At 38.1% G+C, this 16,282-nt stretch overlaps 1 protein-coding gene across 1 annotated transcript; it reads right to left on the bottom strand.

Moving 5' to 3' along the window:
* Nucleotides 1-10,112: 10,112 nt before the first annotated feature.
* On the bottom strand, nucleotides 10,113-11,051 carry LOC138444005 (olfactory receptor 11G2-like). The gene has a single exon (XM_069597363.1). The coding sequence runs from the start codon at nucleotides 11,049-11,051 to the stop codon at nucleotides 10,113-10,115; it is 939 nt and encodes a 312-aa protein (XP_069453464.1).
* Nucleotides 11,052-16,282: the final 5,231 nt, after the last annotated feature.

Raw genomic sequence — 16,282 nt, 5'->3', positions numbered from 1 at the left:
AAGGTATAGTCATATTAGGTACAAAGATAGGGCCTCATAGCAGAGGACTCACTGCCAGTCTGACTTGTTCAGGCTTAATTTGCTAGTCAGTGGAAATCTGGAGCTGGTCTAGTACAACAGTAAAATGATCAAGAGTTTATGGAAGCTGCATTTGCAAGACAATTCACCAGACAATTATAGGTTGATGAAATTAACAAGAAATTATTAGAAAGCTGTTTTTATAACCCAAGGAGAAAGTGTGAAGAACCTGACCTTGGGTAATAAGTGTGCAAAAAGATACCAGGGTTTGTTTCAAGAGATGGGCAGTGGTAGAAATCTAATTTCCTGGTCTTTAAAATAAGCAGAGGTAATTAAATATTGCTCAAGGAGCACAGGAGGAAGACAGAAAAGAGAGAACTTACTTTTCATTTTCCACAGTAATATTCTCTAGCTGTCTTCCAATTGTCCTCTCACCTGGGATGCCTCAGAGCAAATGCCATTCTCAGCACAATAGATACATTCTAAGTGCTGCACTCAATATGCCAGCAAATTTGGAAAACTCAGCAGTGGCCACAGGACTGGAAAAGGTCAGTTTTCATTCCAATTCCAAAGAAAGGCAATGCCAAAGAATGCTCAAACTACTGCACAATTGCATTCATCTCACATGCTAGTAAAGTAATGCTCAAAGTTCTCCAAGCCAGGCTTCACCATTACATGAACCATGAACTTCCAGATGTTCAAGCTGGCTTTAGAAAAAGCAGAAGAACCAGAGATCAAATTGCTAACATCCACCGGATCATTGAAAAGGCAAGAGAGTTCCAGAAAAATATCTATTTCTGCTTTATTGACTATGCCAAAGCCTTTGACTGTGTGGATCACAATAAACTGTGGAAAATTCTGAAAGAGATGGGGATACCAGACCACCTAACCTGCCTCTTGAGAAACCTATATGCAGTTCAGGAAGTAACAGTTAGAACTGGACATAGAACAACAGACTGGTTCCAAATAGGAAAAGGAGTATGTCAAGACTGTATGTTGTCACCCTGCTTATTTAACTTCTATGCAGAGTACATCATGAGAAATGCTGGGCTGGAAGAAGCACAAGCTGGAATCAAGATTGCCAGGAGAAATATCAAGAACCTCAGATATGCAGACGACACCACCCTTATGGCAGAAGGTGAAAGGAAACTAAAAAGCCTCTTGATGAAAGTGAAAGAGGAGAGCGAAAAAGTTGGCTTAAAGCTCAACATTCAGAAAACGAAGATCATGGCATCTGGTCCCATCACTTCATGGCAAATAAATGGGGAAACAGTGGAAACAGTGTCAGACTTTATTTGGGGGAGGGGGGCTCCAAAATCACTGCAGATGGTGATTGCAGCCATGAAATTAAAAGAGGCTTACTCCTTAGAAGGAAAGTTATGACCAACCTAGATAACATATTCAAAAGCAGAGACATTACTTTGCCGATTAAGGTCCATCTAGTCAAGGCTATGGTTTTTCCAGTAGTCATGTATGAATGTGAGAGTTGGACTGTGAAGAAAGCTGAGCGCCGAAGAATTGATGCTTTTGAACTGTGGTGTTGGAGAAGACTCTTGAGCGTCCCTTGGATGGCAAGGAGATCCAACCAGTCCATCCTAAAGGAGATCAGTCCTGGGTGTTCTTTGGACGGAATAATGCTAAAGCTGAAACTCCAGTACTTTGGCCACCTCATGTGAAGAGTTGACTCATTGGAAAAGACTCTGATGCTGGGAGGGATTAGGGGCAGGAGGAGAAGGGGACGACAGAGGATGAGATAGCTGAATGGCATCCCCAACTTGATGGATGTGAGTTTGAGTGAACTCCAGGAATTGGTAATGGACAGGGAGGCCTGGCGTGCTGCATTTCATGGGGTCGCAAAGAGTCAGACATGACTGAGCAACTGAACTGAACTGAACTGAAGGGCCCTTCAGTTCCCATAGATCAACACACTGAATAGTCACTCCTGTTTTGCCTTTGGGTATGTCTCAGAAGGCTTCCCTGTTGGCTCAGACTATAAAGAATCCTACTTGATTCCCCAGTCCCATTTTCTTTTGAGTCTTTTGAATCTGCATATTTCATTAAACAAATTAGCTTCTACTTACAAAGTTTTCTTCCCTCACAAGCCACACAAAATGGGTATTGATTTGCTATGTTGTCATCTGTGTGAAAGAAAACAGAAAACAAGAGATTCATCTAAATTATTGCCCAAGTTGTCAAGAAAAAAGTTTCCATTTTCCTGTCTGCTAAAAATACAGTTATTTTGAAGACAACTTGTAAAAAAACAAAATGACATCTTGACAAAAAAATTTTTTTGTTAATTCCATGTCTATTAAGATTTTTGTATTAGGAACAGTATTTGTAAATGAAAGCAATCATGAATATTTATGCTCCTTTTTCATAATAATATATAAAATGAAATGGACATCAAGACATGGGAAATAAGTGGCTGTTCCATATGCCCATATACACTTATCCTAATGCTTCCCAGGAGTCTAAGGTGTCAACTCCTTTATAAAACACCTTTAGGTACCTTTCTTCACAAAGATTCCTTTCAGGTTTTACTCAGGGAATAGAATATACCACAAATCTCTCCATTTCTCATTATTTATTCCTTCCAGACTCTGAAGCCTGTCTCTGGAGATCTCAGCCCCAGGAGCAATGGAAGCAATTAATATGCATCATATAGACTCAAAGATGTTTTATCTTCAGTGATGATCAGATTGGAGATAAAAACCACATGCGTGTGCACACACTTATATATAGACTCACATGCAAACACGCATACATGCAAACATATACACCCAAATATTCTAGGCTGGCACATTATTGCTCCCTCAAGAGTTGTGTCTCCTAACTTTGTAAATTACTTCTTAGCTAACAAAGATTTTGACATGATATGTACCATTACCTTCAAGCTTTGTTAGATCTAGAATTTCCCATTCCTGTGGTCCAAATGCAATTTAAAGATCTCATCCACTAAATCCAAAATGAGCCTGTTAGGTAGTTGAAATTGGAAAAAGGAGTCCAGAAGGGCGGTGGCTAAAAGAGAAAGAAGGGAAAGGCCCCCCAAACAAAGGAAGGTCCAAGGACCGGAGTGAGGACCTCAGGTAAAACAAACAGCACTCCTGGCTAGCTCAATTTACATAGGGCAGGCCAAGGGAGAGGAGAAAAACATACAAAAAGAGGAGCCAAAGGACTGGGGGTCTCTCTCTCTTCTCTTTGTGTCTTTTGGGTCAGCATACCCTTACGCCTCAAGGATGCATTTTCCTTTATTTTCTAAATAAAACTGAGCTGTAACACTGATCTGTCCAAGAGCTATGACACGGTCTGTCCGAGGGCTGTAATGCTGGTCCGTCGCTTCAAATTTTTGTTGCAATGAGACAGAACTGAGGAAATTACTCACGCACACACACACAAGCCTATTCCACAGAGCTGTCTCTATTCCTTACAAAACTCCTCATTTCCACATATAGATCAAACGAGATAGGTATTGGTCAACCAAAAAGTTGAGACATTAATTGTATGACTGCAACAAATCCATTTCCTCTTCTTCAACTTAAGTTTTTTTTCTAAGCCTTCCTTGCAGCCTAGGTGTGCTCATATGACTGAGTTCTACTTGTTGTGATGTATTTAAAGCTGATGTGCAATACTTCAGGCCTTACCCATACACAGTCCTTGATGCTCTCTGATGTGATTGAGCATGTTGACCCAAGAAGCTGGGTTCTGAAGATGACAAAGCCCAAGTTGGAAAAACCTAAGTTCCAGATCATCACATGAAGAACAATCTCCTGTGGAGCAGGAATACCTGTTTGGGATTTAAATGAGTAGTAAGTAAACATCTTTCAAGTGACCCACTACAAAAGAACTTTGTTTGGAGAACAAAAATGTGACTAAGTCAAATATTTATATTTTGATAAATATATAAATATATAAAGAAAACAATCCATGGTTGACTATGTGAAATGAAAATATCTCCTGCCATGTTAATAAACAAGAAATGTCACAGCCATCGGCAATTCTGGCCTCAAAATGTGAATCAGTTCAGTTCAGTTGCTCAGTCGTGTCTGACTCTTTTTGTGACTCCATGGACTGCAGCATGCCAGGCCTCTCTGTGAATAAGGGCTCCCAAAACTGTAATCCAGTAAATGCTGCCAGCCTTACAATGATTACTGAGGTGGGGGTAGGGAGGCTGGGAGGCAGGGGAAATGCAAGAAGCAAGATGAATGAGGAAGCAAGATTGGCCCCTGAGATGCATGTGAAAGGAATGAATTCAGTGAGCCTGGATGTTTGCATCTTCCCACGCATAGAATGCTTTCAAACTGCCTGCTCCCTTTGTTCCCCTCCTGCCTGTCTCCTGAGCTCTGAGTCCTAAACATTCCCATCAAATAAAATAACTCTCTACTTTCAGGTTGTGGCTATATTTTTTAAGTCGACAACTGTATCATAATTTATATATGTACAGAATAATTCCATTCAACTTTCTAATTTAAAATAACAGGGAGAAATTAAGAAAACTGTATATGAAGGATAAATCCTGAAAAACAAAAATTTTGAGTCATAGAGTGAATATATTTTAAATTTTGGTCACATTTCCCTCCAAAAAGTTCCAGAACTTTCTTCATTAACGTTACCTTTCCCTCTGTTCTTAGCACCAAAGCTGTGTACTGTGCTGCTAGCCTAGTTCTTCAAGCCAGACTTTATAAATAAGTGTGGCAACACTATTTCATGCCTCCAGTGTGATTATATATGTCAGTGTCAACTGAGAGAACATGAACATATCCTTAAGTCTATCTTTTTATCCAAGGTGACCCAATGGCTACCTTTCAAACATTCTAGATCCTCAAGAACACAGAGCTAGTGATCCCACCAAATAAAGACCTGGGGAACTGTATTAACTATTCACAAGCCATTATAGAACCAAGGCAGTTCTCATGCTATTTCAATGTGTACACATGAGGGATATATGGTCCTTCAGAACTCACTGAATCTGTTGCTAACTTGACTCTGTAACACTCTGAGATATCAGCAGTTTTTTTAAGGGAAATTGTGAAATTCTCAAAAGATTGAGATAATGAAATTAATTTGAATTCATCTTCTCTTTAAAGTTAATCTGATAGCTTACGACATACTTGGTAAGAGAAGGAGCTGTATTATGGCATTAAACAGAATACCTAAATTTAAAATGAAAATTCTAAAATGAAAATCTTGTCATCTCTTCTTTGCTTTCCATCCCTATATATTTCCTTCCCACCTACAGGATCAAGTTCAACATCTTTAGCATATCTAAGTTCCTGCATGTTTAAGTTCATTTCCTTCCAGGAGCCCCACACTCAGCGTGCATTCAGTCATATATTAGGAATGTTCTGTATGCTCCTTTTACTGTTTGCAACATCACCAACCACCATCATTCCCTCACTTATACCTAGAAAACTTTCAACTTGTCACCCAAAACTCAGCTGAAATATCAGCTTCTCTGAGAACACTTCTCTGGCACTTCCCACCTACACCCCCCAAACCTGTACTCTTAGTCCAACACTGCTCTGTGCTCTGGCAACTTATGCATTCCTCTCTCTTGGTAATTTTTTTTTTTGAATTGTTAACATATCTGTGATCCCATAAATCAAGAGTTTCTCCAGAACAAGGATTCTATCATAATCACCTATGCATCATCAATGTCAAATGTACTACTTAGAACACAATTAAAAGTTTAAGAAGCCCTTGCAGGCCTTGTAGTTCTTTGTATAAAAAGGCATATCCTCTGGTCTATATACCACCATCAGCAAGACTTAAGAGGGGGCTGCAAACTCTCATCTCCTAATAAGTTACCCTCTTCTTCCTCTCTACCAACCCCTTTCTACAACCATCACTGTGGGAAACATCAATACAATCCCACTGTGCTATTTTTCTCAAAGTGGCCCTGACCTGACTTCACTGGTAGCCCTCCTTGTCTCTTTTGCCACTTCAAGGTTTTTATCCCTCTCTCTTCTCTGAAAGCTATGTTTTGAATTTCAGCCTCCCTTCAGAGGAAGAGGACAAACAGGAAGGGAGAGTAAAGAAAACACAGTAAGTCATTTATCTAAAGGTACTTATGAAAGCTCCTAATCTCCTAATTTTAATTTACCACACTTCCACCCACTCTCATTACAAAAGGAGGACACAGGAAGCCAAGAGCTACACTGTCTAATATGGTAACCACTAGCTACATGTGGCTACTGAGCACCTGAAATGTGAATCCAAGCTGAAACATGCTGTTAATGTATATAAAATTCACCCCAGTTTGCAGGAGGAAAAAAATGAATGCAAGATTTCTGGTTAATAATTTTATATTGACTACATGTTGAAATGATGTTTTAGGCTAATAGATTATTAAAATTCAATTTACTATTTCTTTTTAATGCAGTAACTAGAAAAATGTACCCTATACATGTTGCTTGTATGTGTGGCCCACCTCTTTCTATTGGACAGCTCTGCTTTAGCCTTATATGTCCTGAGGATAGAAACAGAGGCGGTGCTCTCTTTCTACTTACACATCAAAACTGTGGCTAACAGTGGAGGAGGCTGGATCCAGTTGGCTCAAGTAGGAAGTATTTCTGAGATTCAGCACAGGCTCCACCTGGTATACCTGAAGAATGGGTAACACTGGGCAGCCTCAGAGAAAATTCCTTCAGGTGTCAAAAGTTTGCACATCTCAGGTGGACTTGACCTTACATATCTATCTCAGATCCAAAATTATTCCTTTCTTTAAAGTTATTCCTGGTCAGATAGTGCATTTTCTAACAATTATGTGCACAAAGGGTGAAAGAAATTCCTGAGGTAGAAATCTACATTTGGAAGAAGGGGAGAGACTTCCTTGCTCTGTCCTCCAAGGTGCCCTTTTGTTTTGCTGTTTGATGACAAAAGGGTACCTTGGAGGACAAAACACAGTTGGAGTTGGGGAGTGGAGAAGTAGTCATGATTTCAAGGGAAATATCCTACCCTTCAGGCTTCCCAAGTGGAACTAGTGGTAAAGAACCCTGTTGCCAGTGCAGGAGACATAAAAGAAATGGGTTCAATCCCTGGATCAGGAAGATCCCGTGGAGGAGGGCATGGTAACCCACTCCAGTATTCTTGCGTGGAGAATCCCATGGACAGAGGAGCCTGGTGGACACGACTGAAGGGATGCACGCATGCATCCTACCCTTCGTAGCTTTTACTACTGAGAAAAAGTTGTAACAGCAACATCATGGATGAAAATAAAATGCACACGCAGACACGGTCACAGCTGCAGAGACTGCCCAAAAAAGTGTACAGTAGAAATGTGAAACAATAACAATAAAATACAGAAAAATTGACACTGGTAGTATGCCTTGCATTTTTAAGTTATTTTTAACTATGTAAGATACACATAATGTGACATTACAATTAATTTTTTAAGTCTACAGTTCTGTGGCATTAAATATGTTCACATTGTTGAGCAACAATTACCACCATTCAATCTATAACTTTTTTTCTTCCAAAACTGAAACTCTATATTCATTAAACAATAATTCCCCATTTCCCTACCCAGAGCTGGTGGTGACCACTATTCTACTTTCTGTCTCTATCAATTTGACTACTCCAAGAAACTTATATAAATAGAATCACACAATATTTATCATTTTGTGACTGGTCCATCCATGTTTCAGCATGTTGCAGAATTTCCACTCTTTATTAGGTTGAATAAATGTCACACTGTATGTATATCACATTTTTTTTCATTCATTTATCCATTGATGAGCATTTGAGTTGCTTTCATCTTTTGATCATACTTTGGTATGCTCAAACACCTTACAAATATTTTTAAATGATCTCTCATTTGGTACATATGGGCTCTTAGTCGCTTCAGTCATGTTCAATACTGTGCAACTCTATTGACTGTAGCCTGCTAGGCTCCTCTCTCCATGGGATTCTCCAGCAAGTATACTGTAGTGAGTTGCCATTTCCTTATCTAGGGGATGATCCCAACCCAGGGATTGAACCTTTGTCTCTTACATATCCTACATTGGCAGGCAGGTTCTTTACCACTAGTGCCACCTGGGTAGCCATTCATCCACATAAAACCCCCCCTCAAAATATTCTTTTAAAAATTTGGAGTGACAGTTTCTTGCTGAGGCAGAACCAGAAGACAGTCTTCATCAATTTTGTCCAACAGATAATTATTATGATTTTCATAAGACAAGGAAATGTAGACGAGTATAGCCAAAACATTCTCCTCTTGATTTGCACTTATGCAGACCTCTTTTGAAGTTCAAAACTTCTTTTAAATAGGCATTTTTTCTTTATATAAAATAAGAGAATTGTAATTTAAAAGATAAGAACCATAAAATTCATAGAAGAAAACACAGGCAGAACACTCTTATCGCGAATCATAGAAGCATCTTTTTGGGATCTGTAACTTACAGCAAAGGAAACAAAAGCAAAAATAAATAAATAGGACCTAATTAAACATAAAACGTGTATAGCAAAGGAAACCATTGACAAAAGATAAACACAACCTACTGAATGGGAGAAAATATTTGCAAATGATATGACCAACAAAGCAATCAAAATCCAAAATATATAAACAGCTCATACAACTCAATCTCAAAAAATATCAACCTGATTAAAAATGGACAGAAGACCTGAATAGACATTTTTCCAAGATGACGTACAAGTGGCCAACAGGCAGATGAAAAGATACTCAACACTACTAATCATCAGAGAAGGGCAAATCAAAAACAAAATGAGACATCTTTTCACACCTAACAACATGGCCATCATCAAAAAGTCTAGAAACATCAAATGTTGGTGAACACATAGACAAAAAGAACCTTTGTGTGCTGTTGGTGGGAATGTAAATTGGTGCAACCACTTTGGAAAACACTTTGAACTAAAAGTAGAACTACCATATCATCCAGAAATTCCATTCCTTGGTATTTATTTGATGAAAAAGAAAATGCTAATTAGAAAAGACATATGCAACCCAATGTTCATAGCAGCATTTTTTCAATAGCCAAGATGTGGAAGCAACCTTAGTGTCTATCAACAGATGAATGGATAAAGAAGAAGATGAGTATTCTATGTACACATATACATAAAATGTGTGCCTGCTGAGTGTTCAGTCAAGCATGTCTGACTCTATGCAACCCTATGGACTGTAGCCCACCAAGCTCCTCTGTCCATAGGATTCTCCAGTCAAAAATATTGGAGTGGGTTGCCATTTCCTCCTCCAGGGGATTATCCTGACCAAGGTACTCAGCCTGCATCTCCTATGTCTCCTGCATTGCCAGGAAGATCCTTCAGTACTGAGCCACCTGAGATTCCCTAATATTACTCAACCATAAAAAATAATGAAACCCTGCCATTTGCTACAACATGGATGGACTGGAGGGTATTACGCTCAGTATAATAAGTCAGACAGAGAGAGACAAATACTGTATGTTATCACCTATATGTGGAATCTAAAAACAAGCAAATAAATATAACAAAACAGAAACAGACTCACAGATACAGAGAACAAACTAGTGGCTACCAGTAGAGAGAAGGAAGGGGAGACAGACACAAAAGGAGATTAAGAGATACCAACTATTATGTATTAAATAAATAAGCTACAAAGACATATTACACAACACAGGGAACTATAGCCATTATTTTATAACAACTTTAAATTGAGCATTATCTATAAAAATATTGAATTACTATTTTGTATAGCTAAAACAAGTATAAAACTGTATATGAATCATACTTTAATAATAAAAATAATTTTTTAAGTTTGGGAAAAAAGAAACTCCTGAAATTCATACTTGGCAACAATAAGTAATGATAAATTTTGGTACAGTTTTTACTGATAATATATTACCAACATTATGATGAAGATATGATTTAACTTGGTCATCTCCAGTTAAAATTAGGAAAACATAAATATCAATTTAAATAACTAGTCACTCAATCAGTAAATAATAGAGAAGACTTTGAATTTTAAGAAATTTTCCTCTAGAAATATCTATTTTAGATCTAGTAACATTTATTACTTTTAAGTATAATTTTCCTTGACTCTTTACTACAGTCCTCAAAAGGAACTTTAACTCACCAAAGTGTCTCCCATTCAGGAGTTATTTCTAAAATTTACACATAATTTTCTTCAGAGCAACCTTCATCTCCTTATTCCTGAGGCTGTAGATCAGAGGATTTAAAAGTGGAGTTGCAATTGAGTACAACATGGTCAAGAACTTCTGCAGCCCAGGCTGACTGGCCACCCCTGGGCTTACATACATCACTGTGACTGAGCCGTAAAATAGGAACACAACTATCAGGTGGGAGGTACATGTGGAGAAGGCTTTTCTCCTACTTGAACCTTTGGGAACCTGAACCACAGCTCGAAGTACCAGAGTGTAGGACACAAGAATGTAGAACAAAGTGATGAATGTTATCACAGCACTGAAAGTGCTACAAGTCAGAGCTGTCTTGGGGACAGGGACACATGATATGGCCAGCATTGCCCCAAGATCACAGAGGTAGTGATCAATGACATTTGAGCCACAGAATGGAACTTGGGAGATGAGAGCAGCAGGTGTGACTAACCATAAGAATCCACCCACCCAGGAAGCAGACACAAGGGTTCCACAGACTTTCCTGGTCATTATGGTTGGGTAGTGCAATGGACGGCAGATGGCAACATATCTGTCAAATGCCATGAGGGCCAGGAAGAAGAGTTCTGTGGCACAAAGAGAGAGGAAGATGTAGAACTGTAGGATACAGCCATGAAAGGAGATGGTCTTGGTCTCGGATAGGAAGTTGAACAGCATGCTGGGCACATTGGAATTGATGTAGCAGATCTCCAGGAATGAGAAGTTGGCCAATAAAATATACATGGGAGTGTGGAGTTGCTGGTCCCACCACACAGCACAGATAATGGCACTGTTGCCCAACAAGGTCAAGATGTAGATGATGGAGAATAAAACAAAAAGGAGAATCTCTATTTCTTGGCTACACAGGAAACCCAGCAGGATGAATTCATGAAAGGTAGCAGTGATACTCTTGTTATGCAAAACATGCATTTTCTTCTAACTTATAATGTGCACAGACATAATCAGAAGTGCATATTAAGAGTCTATTTTATTCCGTTTTTCTTGCCTCAGTTTCTCATTGGAAGTAAGTGGCATTATAAGTAGAGAATAAACTGGAATATCAGTATTTAGTCAATATGAAGAATTTTTCTCAAAATAGCATTGACATAAGACAGAATAACATCATTGATAATATTATTTTAAATATTACTTCACTTTAAGTAGTTCTTCTAGAATATTTTCTTCCAATTTTAGCCTGTAAGAAAAATAGAGATAGAAATGAATCATTAAACACCTTAACTAGCCACCTTTGTTTAAATCAAGTAGCGCTAATAAGCTTCAGAAATGTAGTCACACCATTAAGCTGGACTTGAATTATCTCACCGCCTACTCTATCATTTTGGTCATCATCACAAGGTCCATAAGCTCTCCTCCCTATTTAACCACATTACTATAGACTCTTGGTAGATCACAATAATAATGCATACCTCTAAATAAATACACTAATTTATGTTTCCATTTTTAAAAAACTTATATTCCCAGTTGATTCTGATGTGAAAAATACACCTTGCTTTAAGAATTACTGTTATGTTATATGAGTATGGACTTCCATGATAGCTCAGTTGATAAAGAATCTGCCTGTAATACAGAAGACCCCGGTTGGATTCCTGAGTTAGGAAGATCCTCTGGAGAAGGTTAAGGCTATCCACTCCAATATTCTAGCCTGGAGAATTCCATGGACTACAGTCCATCGGGTCACAAAGAGTCAGACACAATTGAGCAACTTTCACTTGAGCTTGAGCTTAGAGGTTTTTCAGAAGCTATGAATTGACAACAAAGAAAGCAAAATATGGAGGTTATGCTACTGAGTTAGAGGCTGTGCTGTGCTTAATCGCTCAGTTATGTCCAACTCTTTGCAACCCCATAGACTGCAGCCTGGCAGGCTCCTCTGTCCTTAGGGATTCTCCAGGCAAGAACACTGGAGTGGATTGCCATGCCCTCCTCCAGGGGATGTTCCCAACCCAGGGATCGAACCCAGGTCTCCTGCATTGCAGACAGTTTCTTTACCGACTGAGCCACAAGGGAAGCACAAGGATATAAAATGAAAGAGAGCTCATAAATAACTGGAGGCTAATTCAACAATTCTCAGTCTAAATTAAGGAATATAGCATGTGCTTTAAAATATTTAAATTGTTTTAATTTAATTCCAGTTATCCTCTGTGGAGTGCCCTTCATTCACATTTGCTATACCCTTTCAGTCCCATTTGCAAAACTTGCAAGTTTACTATTTAAAGAAATCATATCATATACTTTAGCTTTTAGTTAGAATAGATTTTCAATCCACTTATTTTTCTTTCCTTATTAATTTATACTATTTTCCCTCATTTTCATTTTAAATATATAGGATTAAGTTTAAAAAAATAAATAAATAAAAGAAGGAAGGACTTGACATTTTAATGCTTCCTAAGTGCAAAGTCAAAGAGACTGTTTAAGAATGCAATGTAAGTTTTATCACAATTTAATTTTTAAAAAAAGAATAAAGAGTCAGAATTCAAGAGGGCTATAATGGAGTCCTGGATCTTTTAAAAACAGTATTTATAACCTGGGTCAAGTGAGTCTCTCTCTGCTTCAATTTCTGCATCTGCAAAAATCAGAGTAACATCTAGGTTGCTTCCATGTCCTATTGTGAATAGTGCTGCAATGAACACTGGGGTACATGTGTCTTTTTCAGTTGTGGTCTCCTCAGAGTATATGCTCAGTGGTGGGATTGTTAGGTTTTATGGCAGTTTTATTCCTAGTTATTTAAAGAATCTCCATACTGTTCTCCATGTAGCAATTTACATTCCCATTAACAATGCAAGAGAGTTCCCTTTTCCCCACAGTCTCTCCAGGATTTATTGCTTGTAGATTTTTCAATGATGGCCAATCTGACTGCTGTGAGGTGATACCTCGTTGTAGTTTTCATGTGCATTTCTCTAATAATAAGCGATATTGAACATCTTTTCATATGTTTATTAGCCATCTGTATATCTTCTTTGGAGAAATGTCTGTTTAGATATTCTGCTTTCTTTTTGACTGGGTTGTTTGTTTTTCTGGTATTGAACTGCAAGAGCTGCTTTGTATATTTCGGAGATTAATCTTACATATACAGTGGACTGTTACTCAGCCATAAACTACATTTGAGTCAATTCTAATGAAGTGGATGAACCTAGAGCCTATTATACAGAGTGAAGTAAATCATAAAGCAAATATCATATATTAATGGATGTATATGGAATTAGAAGGATGGTACTGATGAACCTGCTTTCAGGGCAGCAATGGAGACACAGACATAGAGAACAGACTTGTGAACACAGTGGCTGAAGGAGATGGTAGGACAAATTGAGAGAGTAGCACTGAAACATGTGCATTACCAAATGTAAAATAGATAGCCAGTGGGAATTTGTTGTACGACACAGGGAGCTCAAACCTGGTGCTCTGTGGCAACCTACAGGGGGTGGGATGGGGTGGCAGGTGGGAGGAAATTTCAGGAGGGAGGGGACATATGTCCCCTATGGCTGATTCATGTTGATATATGGGAGAAACTAGCACAATATTGAAAAGCAATTATCCTCCAATTAAAAACAAATAATTTTTTAAAAATCAGAGTAACAATATCTACCATAGAAATTAATGAAACATTAAATGTAACATATTCTTAAAACACCTAGCCTAGAATAAAGTAAATGTTTAGTGTGAGCTCCACTTACTGCCCTAGTTACCATAAAAAAACATGAGCAAATTGATCTGATTCTTCCTTTAAAAGTATCTGTTTGAACCTAAAATATAGCTTCCATACACGTTCTTATCTCTGAGTATTCAATCTCACGAATGATATGAGTTCAATGCACTCCTATAGGGTTAACTTATAATGGAAAAAAAGGCTTAAAATTGCATCATATGTAACTCAGAATGAATCTCTCAATAAAAATATACTCAAATTCCCAAATAGTGCATGAAATTTGTTCACTGAAATAATCACATTAATAATTCCTTACTTTTTGAATAAAACCCTTTTTGATAATTATCTATACAATGTTCCTATTTCTCTGATCCTCAACCTATTGGTCACTATTCTATTAGTACCTTCCACAAAGCGGTTCAGCTACAGATTTGTTAGACAGATACGTACGAGTTTGCATTCCCACCAACAGTGTAAGAGGGTTCCCTTTCCTCCACAACCTCTCCAGCATTTATTGCTTGCAGACTTTTGGATCGCAGACATTCTGACTGGTGTGAAGTGGTACCTCACTGTGGTCTTGATTTGCATTTCTCTAATAATGAGTGACTTTGAGCATCTTTTCATGTGTTTGTTAGCCATCCGTATGTCTTCTTTGGAGAAATGTCTATTTAGTTCTTTGGCCCATTTTTGATTGGGTCATTTAATTTTCTGGAATTGAGCTGTATAAGTTGCTTGTATAATTTTGAGATTAGTCGTTTGTCAGTTGCTTCATTTGCTATTATTTTCTCCCATTCAGAAGGCTGTCTTTTCACCTTGCTTAAAAATTGCAAATAGAACTGCCTTATGACCCAGCAATCCTTCTGCTGGGTATACACACTGAGGAAACCAGAAATGAAAGAGACACATGTACCCCAATGTTCATTTCAGCACTGTTTATAATAGCCAGGACATGGAAACAACCTAGATGTCCATCAGCAGATGAATGGATAAGAAAGCTGTGGTACATATACACAATGGAGTATTACTCAGCCATTAAAAAGAATACATTGGAATCAGTTCTAATGAGATGGATGAAACTGGAGCCGATTATACAGAGTGAAGTAAGCCAGAAAGAAAAACACCAATACAGTATACTAACACATATATATGGAATTTAGAAAGATGGCAATGATGACCCTGTATGCAAGACAGCAAAAGAGACACAGATGTGTAGAGTGGACTTTTGGACTCAGAGGGAGAGGGAGAGGGTGGGATGATTTGGGAGAATGGCATTGAAACATGTGTACTATCATGTAAGAAATGAATCGCCAGTCTATGTTCTATGCAGGATGCAGGATGCTTGGGGCTGGTGCACAGCAATGATCCAGAGGGATGATGTGGGGTGGGAGGTGGGAGGGGGGTTCATGGTTGGGAGCTCATGTACACCCGTGGAGGATTCATGTCAATGTATGCCAAAACCAATACAGTACTGTAAAGTAAAATAAAGTAAAAATAAAAATTTTTTAAAAAATATGTATGGGTTGCTTGAAAAAAACCACTATGAGGAAAATTTCCATTTTAATTAAAGTTTACAAGTCCAGGCACAGCTTTATCCTTTACTGCCTTGCATATGTTAAAGCTAGGAGAGTAGAACTGGAGTTGTATCCCTTTAGTCTGGATTGATAAAGCTTTTTTTTACACAAAGAATAGCTTCAAATAATCCAGGTTTTAAAAATATTTTATAGTTTCCCATGTCATAGAGAAGTAAATGGGAGAGACAAGATTTGAACCCTGATTTGCATAATTCCAAAGTCCATAATCAATCTAACCCAAATTGATTGCTAGCTACAGAAGTACAGAGTATTCAGGAGGTCTATTCCCTCCTCTACCTGCTATAGGATACTTCCTTCATTCCCTCTTGTCTTCCCTCCCTTTCCCAATCTAGAATGAATAAGAGCTAGTAACATGGACCACCCTCCTCTCCTCCAACATCAACCTTTCCATCTTTTCCAGCATTCACTTGAATGAGCACTTTTAATAAAGGTGACAATAGACAGGACATGGCACTACAATAATACAATACTGATCACTGAGGTGATTGTGGCCCGGATATGATTACAAGTAAAAACAGCAAGGTGATTTGGAAAGGGTAGGAAGCACTTGGAATGATGAAATGAATTTGGAGGGGATCTATGACATAGAAAGTAATCATGTGGAAATTCTACTACTAGGAGAATAATTATACAACCAGGGGAGATAATAAATTATGAGACTTTTCAAGGATGGCTGAGTTATTCATAATGCAAATGACTAAAACTGGTTTAAGAATTTTTAAGACAATAAAACCTGAAGTCTGAGACCTTTGAAAATTTTTTCCATAATGGATTTCCCTGTGTGTTAGGATTATTTCAAAGAGTAATGCTCATTTTCATGGTAATTTTATCAAAGGAAAAACCCTAGGTCCTTGCCCTATCTGGCCACCTTGCACAGATAACATACCATGCACTGAAATTCTCAATTA

The sequence above is a fragment of the Ovis canadensis genome, chromosome 7, assembly GCF_042477335.2.
Source record: "Ovis canadensis isolate MfBH-ARS-UI-01 breed Bighorn chromosome 7, ARS-UI_OviCan_v2, whole genome shotgun sequence".
Taxonomy (NCBI): Eukaryota; Metazoa; Chordata; class Mammalia; order Artiodactyla; family Bovidae; genus Ovis; species Ovis canadensis.
This window is presented reverse-complemented; position numbering and strand designations above follow the sequence as displayed.

Excerpts from the sequence above, each read along its gene's own strand:
- LOC138444005 (XM_069597363.1), bottom strand. The coding sequence starts at position 11,051 with ATGCATGTTTTGCATAACAAGAGTATCACTGCTACCTTTCATGAATTC.